Genomic DNA, 17,850 nt, shown 5'->3' on the forward strand with positions numbered 1-17,850 from the left:
GCAGTGGGAACACCCGAGTGACGAGCGCAGCACAGGGAGAGGCAGTGGGAACACCCGAGGGACGAGCGCAGCAAAGGGAGAGGCAGTGGGAACACCCGAGGGACGAGCGCAGCACAGGGAGAGGCAGTGGGAACACCCGAGGGACGAGCGCAGCACAGGGAGAGGCAGTGGGAACACCCGAGGGACGAGCGCAGCACAGGGAGAGGCAGTGGGAACACCCGAGGGACGAGCGCAGCACAGGGAGAGGCGGTGGGAACACCCGAGGGACGAGCGCAGCACAGGGAGAGGCAGTGGGAACACCCGAGGGACGAGCGCAGCACAGGGAGAGGCAGTGGGAACACCCGAGGGACGAGCGCAGCACAGGGAGAGGCAGTGGGAACACCCGAGGGACGAGCGCAGCAAAGGGAGAGGCAGTGGGAACACCCGAGGGACGATCAGGGCACAGGGAGAGGCAGTGGGAACACCTGAGGGACGAGCAGGGCACAGGGAGAGGCAGTGGGAACACCTGAGGGACGAGCTCAGCACAGGGAGAGGCAGTGGGAACACCCGAGGGACGAGCGCAGCACAGGGAGAGGCAGTGGGAACACCCGAGGGACGAGCGCAGCACAGGGAGAGGCAGTGGGAACACCCGAGGGACGAGCGCAGCACAGGGAGAGGCAGTGGGAACACCCAAGGGATGAGCGCAGCACAGGGAGAGGCAGTGGGAACACCCGAGGGACGAGCGCAGCACAGGGAGAGGCAGTGGGAACACCCGAGAGACGAGCGCAGCACAGGGAGAGGCAGTGGGAACACCCGAGGGACGAGCGCAGCACAGGGAGAGGCGGTGGGAACACCCGAGGGACGAGCGCAGCACAGGGAGAGGCAGTGGGAACACCCGAGGGACGAGCGCAGCACAGGGAGAGGCAGTGGGAACACCCGAGGGACGAGCGCAGCACAGGGAGAGGCAGTGGGAACACCCGAGGGACGAGCGCAGCAAAGGGAGAGGCAGTGGGAACACCCGAGGGACGATCAGGGCACAGGGAGAGGCAGTGGGAACACCTGAGGGACGAGCAGGGCACAGGGAGAGGCAGTGGGAACACCCGAGGGACGAGCTCAGCACAGGGAGAGGCAGTGGGAACACCCGAGGGACGAGCGCAGCACAGGGAGAGGCAGTGGGAACACCCGAGGGACGAGCGCAGCACAGGGAGAGGCAGTGGGAACACCCGAGGGACGAGCGCAGCACAGGGAGAGGCAGTGGGAACACCCAAGGGATGAGCGCAGCACAGGGAGAGGCAGTGGGAACACCCGAGGGACGAGCGCAGCACAGGGAGAGGCAGTGGGAACACCCGAGAGACGAGCTCAGCACAGGGAGAGGCTGTGGGAACACCCGAGGGACGAGCGAAGCAAAGGGAGAGGCAGTGGGAACACCCGAGGGACGAGGGCAGCACAGGGAGAGGCAGTGGGAACACCCGAGGGACGAGCGCAGCACAGGGAGAGGCAGTGGGAACACCCGAGGGATGAGCGGGGCACAGGCAGAGGCAGCGGGAACACCCGAGGGACGAGCGGGGCACAGGGAGAGGTAGTGGGAACACCCGAGGGACAAGCGCGGCAAAGGGAGAGGCAGTGGCAGCAGCATCGGTTCCTAAATCGGCTCTTGAGGATAAGTGCAGCACCATTGATTCGGGGGGACACCTACCTTGTGCTACAGTGGACAGCCCAGGTTTACAGCCACACTGGCCATCTTCTCGCAACACCCACATAGGCAAAAGTTTTTTGGTTCCTTTATTCATCTTTAGTTATTTCTTATAACCTCATTGTTACATACTGTGCTGTCTCTTTAGTGTATAACAAACTTATTGCTGTTTGTTTATTCTTGTCCACCATTACATCTGCTGTTTACCATTAGTGCTCCTGTTTCTCTTTTTGTTTGTTAAGGTTGTGAATGTCTGTGAGTGGTTTCTTTGGCTTTGCATCTGATTCCCATGCTGTGCTTTTAAAGCTGTATTAACAGCGAGCATTAGCTTATATGGGCTCCATGTAACACTGCATTTTCAGACAAAAGGTGACACATTGTGTGCTCATTTGCATGTCATTTCCCAGAATCGCTTGCTGCAGTGGAAGCGCTGTATGCTGGGGATAATGGTGAAAGGCGGGGTTGCAGACCTGCCTAAGACGTGAATGTGCTCACAAGTGATCTTTTTATTTGCTATATGCAATATGATGGAGGTTTCTTGTTGCCTTTTTCACCCACCATACCTCTCTCTCTCTCTCTCTCTCTCTCTCGCTTCAAAACCATTCAACATGGTTCCCTATAGGCTTAAGCTTGCTGCATGGTCACAGCTTTGAGCACAGCCAGGGTTAAGATGCATAGCCAGTAAACCCACCCACAGACAGCCGTTCCGACCTTAATGGGTCTCCTCAGTGTGGCACTGTGTGCTCATTTGCATGTCATTTCCCAGAATCCCTTTCTGCAGCGGAAGCACTGTGTGCTGGGTGATAATGGTGAAAGGTGGGGTTGCAGACCTGTCTAAGACATGCAAATGAGCATACAGTAATATTTCCATTTTATATATACATATATAAATAGGTACAGTGCTTGCCACATGCGACGTTGAGTCACTTTATACCAGCATCCGTCACCAAGATGGTCTTGTGGCAGCACAGTATTTTCTGTCAATGGGCAACCTGGATGAGGCATTGGTACAATTTCGTATGGACCTTCTGGAATTTGTGTTAACACATAATTATTATGTTTTTAATAACAAGTTTTTTTTTACAGACTACAGGAACGGCCATGGGCGCAACATGCGCCCCCTCCTATGCCAACCTATTCCTGGGGACATGGGAGAGGGAATGTGTGTTTCAGGATGGGAATGAATTGGGTGTGGAACATGTGTTGTTGTAGTTGAGGTTCATCGATGATATTTTTATACTGTGGGGTGGGTCTATTCCAAACCTACACCACCTCATCAAAGGCCTCAACCATAATGAATATAACTAAACACAGAAGTCAGTAGCTCCATATTAGTATTGATGGTGAGAGGGGCATCCTTACAGACATTCACCGTAAAAGCACGGCCACCAATGCAGTATTACATGCATTGAGTGCCTACCCATATCATCAAATATGAGGTTTCCCCCGCTCAGAGTTTTTGAGACTTAAAAGAAACTGCTCCACCAATTCAGTATTTGAACAGAGATCTAATGAACTAACGTCTCATTTTCAGGCAAGAGGCTACAGCCGATCAGTTATCAGACAAGGAAGGAATAAGAGCAACTCCAAATCACGTGACTCTCTCTTAATACCGAAGTCGAAAAATATTAGAGCTTTGGACTCCAAAATACGGTTCATAGGGACCTTTAATAGGAACTGGACGAGCTACAGAAGTATTGGTTTGTTCTCCTGACGGACCCAGATTTGAGCAAACTTTTGGGTGATAGTGTTGATTTGGTTAGTAGGAGATCTCCTAACCTCCAAGATTTACTGGTACACAGTCATTACACCTCTAGTAAACCAGTGCATTTCTTGTCTCATATCAAGAAACGGGGTTTTGCACCATGTAGAGGGTGCTCGGCGTGTCAGTAAATGGAGGCAAGATCTGAATTCTATGATTCAAATGGGGTTCGTAGGTACATCATTAGGAGATCTTTGAACTACAAGTCCAAGGCAGTTATCTACTATTTGTTTTGCACCTGTGGCCAGATCTATGTTGGGATGACAACGAGGCAGCTGCATTTTCACATATTAGAACATGTGCAAAATATTCGCAGTTCCTCTAGAGATCTGGCCGCAGGACGCAAATTAACTTCAGTTGCCAAGCACTTTCACCTTAAACATCAGGTACATCCAACTAATTTGAAGGCATTCGCTATTGATCAGGTCTCTCTTGGAATAAGAGGTGGAGACATTGAGAGGTCCTTGCTCAAGTGTGAATATCGTTGGATCATACAACTGGGCACGACGCTCTTGCCTCAAGGCCTAAATGAGTACATGTGAGCGCCATGTTTCTTTAACTGGCGCTCACATGTGCTCAATTGGGCATGTTTGGGATTTGAAACTCCCACGGTGTACTTTTTGTAAACAAACATCTACATGGATTCTATGTTAGCGGATGCCTTGAGAGGGGGCTCACGCGAGCGTCCGCAGGCGTGCTGAGGCGCTGGAGTTTTCAGCCGACAGCCAAGCTGTTTTTCAGCGCGCTGTCGGCTGAAAACATCCAAACAGCACGGAGCTGTGTCAACGTCACGGCGCCGTGACGTCGGCGCCGTGACGTCAGTGCGTCGCGGGCGATTGGCCCAGCGACATCACTGCCCCGCCTCCCTCAGTCTCCCCCCGCCTCCGATCGCGCCCGCTGGCTCGCCTGCATGGGCATGAAATGGTGCAGATTTCAGCAGGCGAGCCTCAGCGTCAGCGCGGTCGGCTCAACCCTCTATGGCCTCAGCCTTAGATCTTTAGAAATTATAATGTTTATTATCAATATATTGGGACATTGAGTCAATGTATGAGGTTTTAAATCTCTGTTTAAGGAACTTCATTATAGCTGGTAAAACTACATGTGTTTTACATGCTATGTGGCTCTATTGTGTCTTTTTCTTTTAAGACACTGTGGCTGTTACACTGTTGCTTTAGTGATAACTATTACATCTATTGTTGATGAAATATGAAGGGTATGCATACTCATTAACAGTGTATCTATTGCAGGGAAAGGCAATTTTGTATATAATGTTTTTAATTCTGATTTTGTCTCCTCCTTGCTATTCAGATCAACCCCATGGGAACTCTGTTTAGCTGTCAAAACTCTCCTCCCACCTACTCCTGATTGGAGCAATGTTTGGCCAATCTGGCTTAAATATGCAACAAAATGAATCCGATTAGACCCCTAAGAAAAAGCCCATATCATGGCGAAACGTACGTCGGGGTAGTTCACCTATTCGGGGTAGTTCGCCTGTTTCCTGGGGTACCCCCTGCCTGACTGTGCTGTCGTGCTTTGGCTTCACGCAAAATATCAGCTGGATCCATGCCTCTGCTGTGTTGCTGAGCCGCAAAGGACTCACATGTGCAGTGCTACTTACTGCTGTTCTGCTTTCCTGTTCGTCCGCAAGCTCCGGTATCCGTGAGTTCAGGGGAGGAGGTTTTCTTTTTTGATCCTTCAGCGTCTTTCAATGTTTAACAACAGATGTCTATTTACATTGAGTGATAATCTGCTTTAAACCTCTGGACTTGCTTCTATTGGGATCCGGATGAATGCATATTAATGCTGGATGGACTGTGTCAATATTGATTAAACCTTTCTGACACATCACTTTGACTTTTTAAAGGATTATATTACATCAGAGCGCCATCTCTGTTAACCCTAATTCCCCTTTTCCTTCATCTGAGAATACTGTTCATAGGGTACGTTTTTCCTATCACTGTGCTTATCTATGATGTATTATTAAGGGAGGTCTTTATTAAGGGAGGCAATTATCACACCGGCCGGTGTAATACGGGTTAGGTGAAAGGGAATCCTTTTCAACCTTATTCTACCTATTAGGTTCATATAGATTTTTGTGTAGCTGACAGTTAGGGCAGGTATTTGGGTTTCTCTAGACCTCAGGAATTTTATTTCATGTTGTAAATATTTGTGACATTGCTTGAATAAATGTTGTATTTTTTTGGACATACATAGTGCTGATTCAAGGGTCCTGTTTGTTTCTTGTCATATACTTATTTCCCTTAGCACCGTCAGCGGTGAGTCCATTATTTAATGCAGTCTGTTGCGGGTATCTTTTGTGTGTATATCTATCTATCTATAAATATATATAAAAATCTGAACCCTGTTATAACGCGGTCCTCAGGGGCCACCCAGTCAGACCGCGTTATAACCGGGGTGGCGCAAATTGGAGAAAAAAAATGGCCGCCACGATCAGGGACTTCGCGCCCGCCGGAGGGGGAGAGCTGCTCTCCCTGAGCCTGGTGTCGCAGTGGCAGCCCCCCCCCCCCGCCAATGACCGGAACGCTAGGTCCCGCTTCCTAGTAATCATACCCCGCTACTATTACAGTTCGCTAAACTAAGATGTGGGCCCCAGGAGTCAGTCACTAGCATTAGTTAGCATAGCACTACCTGGGGGGGCTGTCTCATCCGGCATCCGTTAATGTGGCGGGTGACCGTTAAGAGCGGAGTCCCGCGCAGCGGTCCCTGGCAGTCAGGGGAGATTTTAAAGGTATATCCATACTGCTGCTAGCGCGGGATCTGCGAGCAATTTATACACCGACTTATATGTCAACTGGCAGCACTTTAATGAGTGTGAGTCATCATTGCATCACATGCTTGTGTGCACACTAACCAGCAACGCTAGAATATGGATAGGTGTTGTGGCAGACTTGCAGGCTGTAAGTGTGAGTCATTGGTGTTTATCATGCAGTAACTCTATATTGAGTTTGAGACAGTAGTAACATTACCTCACAGCTGTATCATCCTTACCCATTCTGCCACACTATCTAGTAGGCAGTCTAGGTGATATACAGGCATACCCCGCTTTAAGTACACTCACTTTAAGTACACTCGCGAGTAAGTACATATCGCCCAATAGGCAAACTGCAGCTCACGCATGCGCCTGTCATCACGTCCTGAACAGCAATACCGGCTCCCTACCTGTACCGAAGCTGTGCGCAAGCGGGGAGACTATAGAGCCTGTTACAAATGCATTATTTACATCAGTTATGCACGTATATGACGATTGCAGTACAGTACATGCATCAATAAGTGGAAAAAAGGTAGTGCTTCACTTTAAGTACATTTTCACTTTACATACATGCTCCGGTCCCATTGCGTATGTTAAAGCGGGGTATGCCTGTACTGTATTAGGAAGGTTTCCTTATAACAGTGAGGTTTTGCATTACATCACCCACAACATTTACCACACAAGATAGGGGTTAATTACCACGTCCTTAGGTTTTAACATTTGTGTGTAACTTTCTTTCTCATATGTTAATAAAGAATTTACTTTTAAAATATGAGTAGGGGTGAGTGCTCCTAATAGGGATTCTGCTCTCTTTGTATACCAATGTTCATATATCTTCCCTAGCAGCACCCCCTATCACAGATTATTATCAAACACTCATATACTGTATTAGCTGAGCGGAGCCTTAGTTTGGCCTTTGCCCTTCTATCCTCCCCCACAGCAGAGGAACAGGGAGGGAGGGAAAGGTGTGTGTGTGTGTGTGTGTGTGTGTGTGTGTGTGTGTGTGTGTGTGTGTGTGTGTGTGTGTGTGTGTGTGTGTGTGTGTGTGTGTGTATATATATCTGTGTGTGTGTGTGTGTGTGTGTGTGTGTGTGTGTGTGTGTGTGTGTGTGTGTGTGTGTGTGTGTGTGTGTGTGTGTGTGTGTGTGTGTGTGTGTGTGTGTGTGTGTGTGTGTGTGTGTGTGTGTGTGTGTGTGTGTGTGTGTGTGTGTGTAAGTTTGCCAAAAAACAACAACTTTTTTTAATGTTAAAAACGGGAGCCACGTTAATACAGCGTTATATGCGGATTCACGTTATAGCGGTATAATATACACACACACACACACACACACACACACACACACACACACACACACACACACACACACACACACACACACACACTAAAAAAAGATTTGCGGTCTTGGTTTGCCCCTTTAAATAAAAGGGGGGAAAAGTCTGCCTTTTTGAAAATGATAACCGGGTAAAAGGAAGTAGCCAGTCCGCGGCGGATCCAAATTACGGTGAAAATGTTCCCCATTTCTGATGCGCACAGCCTTTTAGTGCTCGGCAAAACACTCCATTATCGTACAGATTTTGCAGGGGGGAAAATGGGAATTTTTGCATTGTTAGTAAACTTTGGTAAAAAGGTCGTACATTTCTAAAATTAAATACTAAGATCAAATAAAAACTTGCTAAATATATATACTGTATACTGTATATTTTGCAAAGACTTGTGAGGTTTTTTTGCTGCTAAGGATTAGGAATGCTGGCGAGGAGCAGGATTTGATGCGTCGCGCTATAAACTGTGCATCATTTAACTCTTATTTGCACTCAGGGAAAATAGGAGCAAAGTCTCTTGGCGAAAATGGAATGTTGTGTCACGTTATTCATCAGCTAACGGTGTGTTTTCTTTCTCGCCGCTGTAATAAAAGAACCATAAAGGTCTCTCCGTGTTATTTATTAATCTGGGAAAGACAATTTCCACTTGCTGTGTTAATCACAGACGGGAACCTTTTTATGGGATGTGATGCAGGCCATAAATCACCAACGAGTTGGCCTGTGTCAGTTCTAGCGCAGCGCTCTCCGCTGCATCTTAATGAGCAGTCTGAGAGTCCCCTGGTCACAGGCAGCTTCTCGCAGGATTCCTGGTAACACACAGAGCAAGGAACATCTTCTCTGGGGTCTCTCTGAACATTCTCATACTGTAGAGCAGCAGTGTGCAAACTGGGGGGCGCACAAAATTTTTTTGGGGGGTCACAGGCAGTTGCAGAGGTTCCGCTCTCATCCCCAAGGCATTTAAATTAAATGCCGGGGGGCCACACGAGGCATCTGCAACCGCTACTAACTGGGATTCAGCCGGCTTCAGGAAGCGTGACCTTGGCATTGCGGCTTCAAATGACGCCGCAGGGTCATGTGATGTCACGGTTGCCCTGGTAATATGCTGTGAAATGATGCCACAAGTCACGTGACATCACACGACCCGCGGCGTCATTTGACACCAGACGAGGTAAGGAGGGGGCGGCCAACAGAGGTGGTAAGGCGAGGGGGTGGGCGCCGCAAAAAGTTTGCGTGCCCCTGCTGTAGACTCTACATTGTAGTGTACGTCCCTAACCTTATACTCGGTCTGACGGGTTTGTATTCACCTCCCAGGAGTTCACCTTTTTCTTGAGCTTTTCTGTGGGAAGTGCTTGAAATATCTATGTCTAATAATTTGGCTAACTTCACGGGAAGTACTGGTGCAGAACGCGAGGGAGCTCTTTTTAGTCCTTTTGGACTCTTTATTTCTTTGTTAATCATCCACTAAAATAATTCATATATTTTCTAAAGATCCAGGTTCCTGTGCTATTTGTGCCTGCTGTTGCTCTGCATTTTTCTTTTTGTGTATGTACGTACGTACTGAACGTATGTCTTTATTTCTATAGGGTCATTAATGTATATGGCCTGGGTCCCCCTTGCCCCTGTTTGTCCCCTTATCTTCCCATATGCAGCGGAGGCTGGGGAGAGTGCGGGGGGATGTGCAGTAGCAAGCGCAAGTGGCAGCCATTAGGAGTATAGCACAGCAGGGGAACTACACTCCCCAGAATGCTGTAGGGGATGATCACGAGACGCAGCACAGCCAATAGGGCTTAGAGATACATGGCAGTTAGAATTCTGGCAGTTGTGGTTCTGGCAGTTAGAATTCTGGCAGTTGGAGTGACTGCCAGTTGGAGTAAGGACAGAGAAAAGAAAGGTAGGGTCTGGGTGTCAGTGGCACCCAGATTAACCCTTTAGGTCCAAGATAGGCCCCACTCACTAATCAGATTGTGACCCCCAGCTATGGACATTTACCCTGTAGCTGTATACAGTTAGTATATAGTGCCATTTGAAGACGCCGCACAGCGATTTGCGGACTGTGGTCTGGGGCCGGATCACCACCGCACTATCATAGACTATCAAAGGAGAGACCCTCCTACCAGAGTTCAACCCACGCAGAAACTGAGGCTTTGCTGACATCGACATCCCTGGATCATTGGATTCCTTTTGCTTTTCGGCAATACCCGGGTGCTGGAGCACCTGGGCAGGTACCGCACAACGTGCACCAACTATAACACTTTTGGTTACTGTGGGCAACGCTGTCTCAAACATTGGGTGGGTTGGCTCTTGTGGACACCAAGGAGGTTGAGTGCCATGGGGCAGCACCTCAGTACTTTGGGAAAATCTCATCAGGGGTGGACACTACGGTTGGAGGGCACAGTGGTGCTACGGTCGTGCGAGGCCTATATTGTATGTGGGTTAATGATATACCTAGTTTTACCTGTGTTTAGTAAACTGATATTAAATACTAGTGTGTGATCTTATTGCATTGGGTCCTGTGAAGGGGTTATCTGGCGCTGTCAGGATCTCTCACAAGTGGAGGCGCTGTCACCAGACGGATCAGGTACATCCTGGGCTCCCAGCAGCTGAGGCTCAGGCCTCTTGTGAACCACAGGTAAAGCTGACACTCAGTAGCAGCCACATTTCCCATAGGATGGGGGATACAGTGCTACATAGCGCTTCACATCAGTAATACATGTGACAATCATATAGATAACAAATAATATAAATAACACATAAAGGGAATAAGTGCTCCGAAGAGCTTACAATGTAATTGTATTTTTTTTTATTATTATGGTTAATTATACGTTTGTACTGGCAAATTTGGATTTGGATCTGCGTCGGATGTGCCCCTGATGAAGTCACTCTGACGAAACGTGTAGGGTGCCATTTGTGTGTCTAAATTGTCACATCACTAAGCGTCAGCTGTGAGACACAGAGCTGAGAAAGCAGAGGTTACTAGCAGCAAGTACCAGTTGTACCATCGCCAGCCAGGAAATTCTGTGTAGGAATCTCTGTTACCGGAGGAACCAAATAGGATGCAACTCAGTGCAGACATCCCACATCCGGTTGCAGCGTGGAGTGCCGGATAGCAAAGCAGCAACCGCATGGAGTCCCCTGCTAAAACGGAGCTTGAGATTCTCTCAAAAACTGCCTGTTTCCTAGCGTCGCTTGTGAGTGAGCATTTTTATACCTGCCCAGTCCTATGAAATTGTTTTGTTTTAATACAGTAGGAGTGTGCCTGCCCTCTTTTTTGTTTCTCTAGATATCTTTCAAGGAATTGGTGATTCCTGTGTCCAGGCTGCAAAGACCCAGAGAGACTGCGCTATTGGAACTGGTTTTTTTTTTTTTTTTAATGTATTGACTTTTTATACTTTTTGTAATTTGTTATTGATTAGGACGTTTATTGGCTGAGACATCACTATTAGCATTTAGGTTTTTATTCCCATTGATTTATAGGCTATTGTTATTACATGTTATTAATTCCTATGGGCGCATCCTTCACAGGTGTATTTATATTTTACACCTGTAGCAAGAGGAAGTGCGCTCGGAGAAAAGCCGTGTGATCACGTGATTGTCAGGTGACAGAACATTGCAGGAGCAGCTATAGGAGGAGATCAGCCATAGCGAGGCTGACGGGCGGTTCCCCATGAAAGCTATGATCCGGGAGCCTGTCCGTCTGCAATGACGGTGAGTGAAGAGATATCCGATAATAGGAGTTGGTGAAAAGGAGACGACTTGGCGAGAGATCCGAGGCGCTGGAGCAGAGAATAACATCAGCTAAGTGGACCGGGCGCAGAGTCCGACCAGTGTGAAGGTCCCCATACTATCATCAGACCGGGAGAACCAGTGAGAGAGGGGACGACTTGGCGAAAGATCTGAGGCGCTGGAGCAGAGTCATACGTCAGCAAAGTGGTCCTACCAGCGAGAAGGTCCCCATACTACCGCAAGTAAGGGCAGTGATAACTGCTGGTCAATTTATCTTCAAGCTACATAGTATCACGTTAACTTTCTACTTGAACTTTGGGATATTATACCACAAGGCTCCAAAAAGTGGTTCACCACAGAGACAATTTTTATATGAACTGGTATCCATACATTTTTTCTTTTTTAGTGTCTTTTTCATAGTATAAAATTTTTTTTTTCTATAATTTACATCTACAGCTGCTAACTTGTTATTTACACTAATTGTCAGGGTCGCCTAGACCTCCTGCCTAGCCATAGCTTCCTTGTCCACTGGGTGTGCTGCTGCCTTCTGTTGGCTCTGGGTTCCCCTGTCTGTCTGTCTTCTTGTTGCTCCTGTCTCTGTCCTTATAGCTTGCTTCCTGTCTGTTGCTTTTGCCTTTGCTTGAAGTCAGATTCCTAATGCACATGCTTCTGATATCCTGATCTGTTTTCTGTACCTGTACCATAGAAGTCTGTTCACAGTAAAAGCCCTTGCTGGTAATCTTGCTTGTCCCTGTTTGTTCCTGTTCTCAGTCCATGCCCCCAGACCTGTCCTTGCTCCCCTGTCCTGTTCCAGTCTCCTCGTTGCTGACCTCTGCTTGTTATCTGACTTCGCTACCTGCCGCCTGCCTCGGACCTCTGCTTGTTACCTGACTTCGCTACCTGCCGCCTGCCTCGGACCTCTGCTTGTTTCCTGACTGCGCTGTCTGCCGCCTGCCTTGGACCCCTGCTTGTGACCCCTACTACGCTCGTGCTGTTCCGGCCACCGAGATCCTACCCGCCACAGGAGGCTCCCGTGACACTAATGAATGTATGAATCAAAACAGAATATGAATATTATATACACAGGATCTTTTAGACTATTAGTCTACACTCCACTGAAATTCCCAAAATTTGGGTTCTATCTCGTCTTTGCGCCAAATGCAATATTATACACAGATATTTGGGTTTTTGTGTTAAAACCAGCATTCAGGCATCATCTACTCTACTGGATATTAACCCCTTTATTTTTGCGCACTTGGTATCTTCACTATATATATATACATATATACAGTGTTCGACAAATCCAGTCAACTACAGGCCCGTGGCGACCTCCTCATGGCCGCCCAAGCAGGGCGGGATTGGGGACGGGACTAGGTGGCGAGTAGATTTTTGGGTGATTTGTCAACTACTGTGTGTCTCATACCGCGACGTCATCAAAGTCAATCCAAGGCCACCCACCCACCCTGAAGATCCGGAACAGGTAACAAAATCCTTCTTTCTTTTATTCTTCTATCACCTTCTATCTTCTTCTGTCATTATTCCTATCTTTTCTTTAATCTTCTATCTTCATCTGTCAATCCATAGCCCCATGGTAAATCCACAACACGATGTTGTCTCGTTGGCTTCTTGAGGTAAAATGAGACGTTAAGCCTTATATATGGCATGTGTCACATATATATATATATATATATATATATATATATATATATAGTGGTTGACAAATCACCAAAAAATCTACTCGCCACACAAAAAAATCTACTCGCCACCTAGTACCAAACGTGTGCTGCTTGGGCCAATATTTACTCGCCCGGGGGTTAAATCCACTCGCCCGGGGCGAGCAAATGTATAGGTTTGTCGAACACTGTATATATATGTATGTTAGATCGGACAATTCCACAAATGCTAACTCAGCAAATGGTTATGAGCAATAGAATTGAGAGTAGGGTTTTCTTGTAATTAGATTGTATTCCTGAATCACAATATGAACTAAATCCAAATACATTTATTTCTGAAAGCAATTAATTAACCAAGAGCAAAAGTATAAGAAAAATGACAGATTATCGGATCGTATAATACATTAAATTGGGAAATAAACAGAGAACTTGTGAACAGTGAAAGGAGTCATCCGGATGGGATGTTCATGTGAGATTTACTATCTTCAGATACTCAGAACATTGTGTAATCTAAACACCATTGGGCCAATTCACAACGCAGTGATAAGTAGTTTAGTGGGCGATAAATGCCCATATAACGCGATGCTGCCCGCTGTGCAATTCGCAAAGCAGTGATAACTGTGCAGTATCGCGCTATAATGGCCTTTTATCACCAATAAACAGTCAGTGAAAAAAAAGTCGCCCAAAAGGCCAAAAAATGGCAAACCTGCCATTTTTTGCCAGTAAGTGCTATTCACAAAGCAGTGATAACTGAATCGTACTGTAAAAGCTCACCGTTTCTTTTCACCAGCTAAAAGCTGGCGCAAAAAGATGGAGACATGCATAAAAGCATATATGTTTCTTTTCTGCACAGTATTGATACAAGAGGCCGGTGGGGGACCCCGCAGGTGTTCGGGGATCCTTGGGTGGTCCCTGCTGGTGTCTGGGGGCCCTCAGATGGTCCACGCGGATATCTGGGGGCCCAAGGGTGGTCCATAGGTGTCTGGAGGCCCAAGGGCCCCATGGGTGTCCAAGGGTCGTCGCATGGTCCCCGCAAGTGTCTGGGGTGCTTGGGTGGTCCCTGGAGGTTTCTGGAGGCCTTCGAGTGGTCCCCGCAGGTGTCCGTGGGTCCTCAGGTGGTCCCCTCGGGTGTTCACTCTGGGTATCTGGAGGCTCTTGGGTGGTCCTTGCGGGTCCCCGTTGGCCTGCAGTACCAATCCTGTGGGAATTTGTTTCCCCCCAAAACACTGAAATAAATACACCCCTCTCCCCCCCCCCACCCAACACATACAGTAATGTATCCAGATGTGGATAATAGCTAATTTGCCCATTATTAAATAAAACATTAGCCAGCCAGCATAAATAAAGTAAATAAACCTTTCTACTTACACCTGCCATCATGAAGGGAATCCTCATCAGCATACTCCAGGTCCACGTCCTCCGATTCCAGCAAGAATACATGAAAAAATACAATCTAATGGCCCCTAACCCCTTAATTACCTTAACGGTTAATAACTGCTATAGTAATTAAGGGGTTAACCTACCTACCCTCCCCTGCCACCCACCCAGGAGACCTAACCACCCACCCTGGGACCACTATACCAACACTCTACCCATTCATTGGCATAGTGGTACATCATACCCATATAATATGGACATGATAAGCCACTATAGCAGTCAATGGTCATCCTAATAAAGAGCATGAAGGCTAAAAATACACAATAATAAAATATATACACAAGCACCTACACACCCCAATTCAAGAAATAAAAGCACTAGCCAACCAATTAAATACTTAAATAAAAACACTAGCCAACCAATCAATTTAATAAATAAAAGCACTAACCAACAAAACAATTAATTAATTTTAAACAAACACTAGCCAACACATCAATTAATTAATTAATAAAATCACTAGCCAACACATCAATTAAAACCAGTAGCCAACAAAAACGCTAAACAATCGGAAAATTAAATAAAAACAAGCCATCCAAATTACAAACAATTTAAGCCAAACAATAAACAAAAAAAAATAAAAAACAACAATCAATAGAAAAAACAATTTTGCCAAAAAATGCTTTGACTGTCACTGTATTTAACTGTACCCTAAACAGACACAGATTAATACATTATCAGTCAATGGGCAATGAAAAACATAAAAAATACAATCCAAAAACCTGATAAAAAGACATTTACATACATTCAATATTTTTCTTACCTTTAGAAGTGTTGACCTCTGAATCCTGGCGTTTCTGCAAGCTCTCATACCGCGACGTCATCAAAGTCAATCCAAGGCCACCCACCCTGAAGATCCGGAACAGGTAACAAAATTCTACTTTCTTTTAATCTTCTTCACCTTCTATCTTCTTCTGTCAATATTCCTATCTTTTCTTTAATCTTCTATCTTCATCTGTCAATCCATAGCCCCATGGTAAATCCACAACACGATGTTGTCTCGTCGGCTTCTTGAGGTAAAATGAGACGTCAAGCCTTATATATGGCATGTGTCACATTTTCAGGTCAGATGGTACAGCTTAAATCTGATTGGACATCACGTTAAGGGATGATGTCACATCCTTTTGAACTAATGTGACCTATATTGTCTTCAATCCCATTGGCTGTAATACCATGTGATATAGCCATGTGGTTTTAAGGATGTGACATACCTTCCTTGGAGATGACGTCACATCCTTAACAAAAAAATTTAGGGTAGCGGGGAAGGGTGGGTTAACCCCTTAATTAATATAGCGGTTATTAACAGCAAAGGTGATTAAGGGGCTAGGTGCCATTAGATTGTATTTTTTATGTATTCTTTCTGGCAACGGAGGACACGGCCCTGCAGTATGCTGACATAGACGCCCTTCACATTGGCAGGGGTAAGTAGAACAGATGTTCGAGATCCTTCTTGTTTTCAGCACGCAGGGTAGTATCTTTGGCGTATCGGAGGTTGTTGATTTTTCTGCCGCCTATTTTCACGCCAATCTGGGACTCATCCAGGCCTGCTCGCTGCATGACAGCTTCTGCGTATATGTTGAAAGCTGCTGGTGACAGAATACATCCTTGGCGTGTGCCCTTTCCAATCTTGAGCCAATCCGTGTCTCCATATTGTGTTCGGACTGTATCTTCTAGATCTTGATTGAGTGATCTTATACGTTTGGTCAGGTGTGGAGGTGTGCCCATTTCCTTCAGGCAGGTCCAGAGCTTGTTGTGCTCAATTACATCAACCGCCTTTGAATAATCGATGAAACACATGTAGAGATCTTTCTGATACTCCCTGTTTTTTTCCATAATCCATCGAAGTTTGGCAATGTGATCATGAGCGCCTCTACCTTTCCTGAACAGTGTTTACTGGAGATTAATTCTATAGTTCAGCAATGTTTCCATGAATTTCTGCACTACTGACATCAGGCTAAATGGCCTGTAGTAACCTGCCTCTTCCCTACTTACAGGCACACCGGCCTGTAGTAACCTGCCTCTTCCCTACTTACTGGCACACCGGCCTGTAGTAACCTGCCTCTTCCTTACTTACTGGCACACCGGCCTGTAGTAACCTGCCTCTTCCCTACTTACTGGCACACCGGCCTGTAATAACCTGCCTCTTCCCTACTTACAGACACACCGGCCTGTAGTAACCTGCCTCTTCCCTACTTACTGGCACACCGGCCTGTAGTAACCTGCCTCTTCCCTACTTACTGGCACACCGGCCTGTAGTAACCTGCCTCTTCCCTACTTACAGACACACCGGCCTGTAGTAACCTGCCTCTTCCCTACTTACTGGCACACCGGCCTGTAGTAACCTGCCTCTTCCCTACTTACTGGCACACCGGCCTGTAGTAACCTGCCTCTTCCCTACTTACTGGCACACCGACCTGCAGTTACCTGCCTTTTCCTACTTACAGACACACCGGCCTGTAGTAACCTGCCTCTTCCCTACTTACTGGCACACCGACCTGCAGTTACCTGCCTTTTCCTACTTACAGACACACCGGCCTGTAGTAACCTGCCTCTTCCCTACTTACTGGCACACTGGCCTGTAGTAACCTGCCTCTTCCCTACTTACTGGCACACCGGCCTGTAGTAACCTGCCTTTTCCCTACTTACTGGCACACCGGCCTGTAGTAACCTGCCTCTTCCCTACTTACAGACACACCGGCCTGAAGTAACCTGCCTCTTCCCTACTTACTGGCACACCGGCCTGTAGTAACCTGCCTCTTCCCTACTTACAGGCACACCGGCCTGTAGTAACCTGCCTCTTCCCTACTTACTGGCACACCGGCCTGTAGTAACCTGCCTCTTCCCTACTTACTGGCACACCGGCCTGTAGTAACCTGCCTCTTCCCTACTTACTGGCACACCGGCCTGTAGTAACCTGCCTCTTCCCTACTTACTGGCACACCGGCCTGTAGTAACCTGCCTCTTCCCTACTTACTGGCACACTGACCTGCAGTTACCTGCCTTTTCCTACTTACAGACACACCGGCCGGCAGTTACCTGCTTCCTCACTACTTACACACTGCCACATAAATACCTCCACCCTGCCACATAAATACATCCATTCTGCCACATAAATACCTCCACTCTGCCACATAAATACCTCCACTCTGCCACATAAATACCTCCACCCTGCCACATAAATACCTCCATCCTGCCACATAAATACATCTACTCTGCCACATAAAAACCTCCACCCTGCCACATAAATACCTCCACCCTGCCACATAAATACCTCCACCCTGCCACATAAATACCTCCACCCTGCCACATAAATACCTCCACCCTGCCACATAAATACATCTACTCTGCCACATAAATACCTCCACCCTGCCACATAAATACCTCCACTCTGCCACATAAATACCTCCACCCTGCCACATAAATACCTCCACCCTGCCACATAAATACATCTACTCTGCCACATAAATACCTCCACCCTGCCACATAAATACCTCCA

General features: G+C 47.1%; 1 protein-coding gene across 1 annotated transcript in view; it reads right to left on the bottom strand.

Annotated features, from left to right (window-relative positions):
- Nucleotides 1–17,850, bottom strand: part of DPP10 (dipeptidyl peptidase like 10) — a 511,573-nt gene that overhangs the window by 34,514 nt on the left and 459,209 nt on the right. The window contains exons 14-15 of the mRNA XM_075610081.1: nucleotides 15,766–16,233; nucleotides 13,783–13,902 (exon numbers count right to left, since the gene is read on the bottom strand). Of these exons, the coding sequence (XP_075466196.1) occupies nucleotides 13,783–13,902; nucleotides 15,766–16,233 (588 nt within the window). The remainder of the gene's footprint in view (nucleotides 1–13,782; nucleotides 13,903–15,765; nucleotides 16,234–17,850) is intronic.

This window comes from Ascaphus truei, chromosome 7 (genome assembly GCF_040206685.1).
Source record: "Ascaphus truei isolate aAscTru1 chromosome 7, aAscTru1.hap1, whole genome shotgun sequence".
Classification (NCBI taxonomy): Eukaryota; Metazoa; Chordata; class Amphibia; order Anura; family Ascaphidae; genus Ascaphus; species Ascaphus truei.